The following is a 3,848-nucleotide window of genomic DNA, read 5'->3' on the forward strand; positions in this document are numbered from 1 at the left end:
TTGATCAACAAGTGCGACACAGATCGCACAGACACTCAGGAAACTACAATCTGGTTGTACTCGCGAGGCGAGAGTTCTTACTCGCCATGGCGAGCACCACTCAACTCCCAAACTAAGCTTGTTCTGGGTTCCCTCTGATCCTACATTCATTCCTAATCAATACTAGGTATGTTCAGGTACTCAAGGGTATACAAGGTTCAACTAAAAAGGTCGAAACACGAAACATGACATGCTCTCTGCCTGAGCTCGCGAGGCGAGGAAGGTTGCTCGCCATGGCGAGTTGCACCAAACAACTCGCGAGGCGAAGGAAAGGGGCTCGCGTGGCGAGCGATGAAGTTCATCACTCGCGAGGCGAGGATCATCACTCGCCGTGGCGAGCGATGAACAGAAGCACGGGCAGACTAGGGTTTTTCTCAAAAATCCATCACACAACATGGTTCAAAGCCTAATTTTGATTCCAGAATTCATCCTAAACATATTCTAAGGTTAAAGGACGGTTTCTACATCAATCTAAACAAGTTTTACCGTTTGATCATCAATTTTTAGGGTTTTAACCTAATTCCAAAACTTTTCTAAATCAATCCTAACTTTGTCAATTAATCATCAGAATTACAACAATCAATGCTATTGAATTACTAGTCTCACCCTTACCTTGAATTAAGAAAATCGCAGCACTCTACCTTGATTCCTCTAGACTTGGCTTTTCTCCCTTCTTCCAAAAGTTTTCACGTACAATGAGTTTCTAAAATATTAGGTCTTCTCCTATTTATATCTTTTCCTAATTACTTATCTTATCTCACTTCCTCCCCCAAAACTATCTAAAATATCAAAACAGCCCTCACCTAAATATTTTATATTATTTTCAAATCTTTATTTTATTTAACAATAAAATAAATCTCATATCATAATCAAATCCTTCAATACTCATAACTTAACACGTCATCGATCAAATCATCAAAACATACCAAAATCATGCATATACTATATAATTATCATATAATTGCCTAAACTTGATTAAATAAACGATTAAACGAAAGTGGGCGTTACAGTATGGATGGGTAGACGTTATGCAGGATTAGTTTCTTCATGAGTTCTTGTGCTTGGTGGATATCGGGAGCTTTCTCCGATATCGGTGTTGAGTTTAGTCGGCTCTGATCTAGGCTTGGTGTGTCGGTCTAGATTAGTTTATTTTGGATTTTTCTATGTTTGGAGTTTACCTGTTGTTGGGATTTTTGAGATGCATCTATGTAGATGTAATTTATTTATTCATAACATGTAATTTGAATTTACTCTGGTTTATATTCCGCTGCAACTGTTGAGGTTTATATACATGTTTATTGGTTTTTGAATTTTGAATGTGGCGTAGCCTCTATTTCTTGAATAAATGTATTATTCGGATGTTTAATTGCTTTAATAGAAATATGAGTGTTACAAGTTGGTATCATAGCCGTGGTCAGTCTTGTCTGGACTAATACTTGTTGTATTTCCCTGTTGTGTGCGAATGGTAGCATAGTACCTTCGACATTTGCGTTGTTGTGCTGTTTTCTTATCGGTTAGTGGTTTATGTTAGTCCGGCAAGGGAAGGTATCTTTGGTTGTGGAGGCTCAGTTGGTTATGGTTTGTGTTAAGTGTCGTATGTTTGATGATGCTGGAAAAGCTAAGACTAATTACTACAACGCTCAGAATGATAGGAGAGGAAGAGGCCATGGAGTTGGTAAACCTTACAACAAGGACAAAGGAAAGAAGAGAGATTCTGGTGGGGGCTCTAAGCCAAGTTTGGCGGATGTCAGGTGCTATAGGTGTGGAACCTTGGGTCATTATGCCAATGATTGTAAGAATGATTTAAGTTGTCACAAGTGTGGAAAAGCGGGTCACAAGGCGGCTGATTGCAAAAGTGTTGCAAGAGAGATTACTTGTTACAATTGTGGAGAGAAAGGTGATATTAGTACTAAGTGTACCAAGCCGAAGAAGGCGGCGGAAAAAATGTTTGCTTTTAATGCGGAGGAAGTGGAGCAGCCAGATAATCTTATCTGAGGTATGTGTTTTATCAATAGTACTCCTTTGATTGCAATTATTAATACTAGTGCTACTCATTCTTTTATCTCGGTTAGTTGTGTTGAACGTTTGAAATTGGTTGTAACTCCTTTGTTGCGGGGAATGGTTATTGACACCCCGGCTAGCGGTTCGGTGACTACTTCTTTTATGTGTGCTAAGTGTCCTGTTAATTTTGGTAATGATGATTATGAGTTGGATCTTGTTTGTCTTCCGTTGAAGCATATGGATGTGATTTTTGGTATGGATTGGTTGTTAGCTTTTGGGGTTAGCATTAATTGTTTGACTAAGAGTGTGACGTTTTCTAAACCGGTAGAAGAGTTAGATAGGAAGTTCTTGACCGCGGAGCAAGTGAAGAAATCTTTAGATGGTGAAACTTGTGTGTTTATGATGTTTGCATCATTGAAGGTTAGTGGTGAGAAAGGAGCTAGTGATTTGCCGGTAGTGCAAGAGTTTCTTGAAGTTTCTTGGTGTAATGCCCTATTTTAATATTTATTTATTTTATTGAGTTTAGAGCCTATTTTTATGACTTATGTGATTTATATGATTTTTGTGAGGTGTTGTTGATTTATTAACAGGCTTATTTTATTATTTAATAGAATAAGATTTGAAAATAAAATAATATTAAGTTGTGGGGGCTGTTTTGGAAATTAGAAGAGTTTAGTGGAATAAGTGGAAATATATGTAGAAATATTATGTTATTTGTTGTTGAAATATATGTTATTTGTTGTAGAAATATATGTTATTTGGTGAAGAAATATTATGTTATTAGTTGTAGAAATATTATGTTATTTGTTGTAGAAATATATGTTATTTGGTGTAGAAATATTATATTACTGTTGTAGAAATATGTGTTATTTGTTTTAGAAATATATTTTATTTTGTGTAGAAATATATGTTATCTGGTGTAGAAATATATTTCTTATTTGGTGTAGAAATATATATATATATATATATATATATATTATAGAAATATATTTGTTATAAAGATATAATTGTTATTTGTTATAGAAATATTTTATATATATATATTAGAATAGAATATTGAGATTTTGGGGGGCAGATTTGGATATAAGAGAAAATAAGTAGGTTAAAGATTTATATAAAAGGGGAGAGCTAGAATGTTTTGCAACACAATCTGAAATATTTTGGTAGGCAATCAAATATATTTTAGTGCATGCTTTGAAATATATTTTGATACTCAATAATATATTTCTGTACTGAATAATATATTTTTGTACTTAATATAATATATTTTGGTACTCAATTGAGATATTTATGTACTAGGTCTACTAGGTGCATTACTTGTTTCCAATGTTTCTCACTTATTAGTTGTAAACTATCTCTATAAATAGAGAACTCACACAGTGCATTCTACACACCGAAATTCACAGTTGATGCTTCATGTGCTTTTCTTCTCTTCTCCCTCTTTTGACTTGTGTTGACGAGTCTTTCTACTTTTTCTACTCCCTTCTGTCCCTTCAGAATTAAGAGTGTTCTTAAGACCATAATCTCTCTTCTGTTTAATGTCCTTTTAGATAAGAGAAAGTGGTAGAGTTCTTCGTCGATCAATCCAAGGTAAGGGTGGGATTAGCCTTCAATAATTCTAAGTGTTTTAATTATGAAAATTGTATTTAACATGTTGTAGGTTTAGTTTTGAGGATTTGGGAATTAGGGTTAAAAGTGATAAATTGTTGATTATATGATTGAAACCTTGGGTAATCTTAATCATAGAGCTTGAAGTGAACTTTTGTTGTTCTTGAGAACTTTTATGAAAAATGTGATTTTTGTAAAAT

At 34.4% G+C, this 3,848-nt stretch overlaps 1 protein-coding gene across 1 annotated transcript; it reads left to right on the top strand.

Moving 5' to 3' along the window:
• The first annotated feature begins 1,563 nt into the window (after nucleotides 1-1,563).
• LOC120576993 (cellular nucleic acid-binding protein-like) lies at nucleotides 1,564-2,034 on the top strand. The gene has a single exon (XM_039827873.1). It carries the CDS (start codon nucleotides 1,564-1,566, stop codon nucleotides 2,032-2,034), a length of 471 nt encoding a protein of 156 aa, XP_039683807.1.
• The last annotated feature ends 1,814 nt before the right edge of the window (nucleotides 2,035-3,848 follow it).

Source organism: Medicago truncatula, chromosome 7 (genome assembly GCF_003473485.1).
Source record: "Medicago truncatula cultivar Jemalong A17 chromosome 7, MtrunA17r5.0-ANR, whole genome shotgun sequence".
Classification (NCBI taxonomy): domain Eukaryota; kingdom Viridiplantae; phylum Streptophyta; class Magnoliopsida; order Fabales; family Fabaceae; genus Medicago; species Medicago truncatula.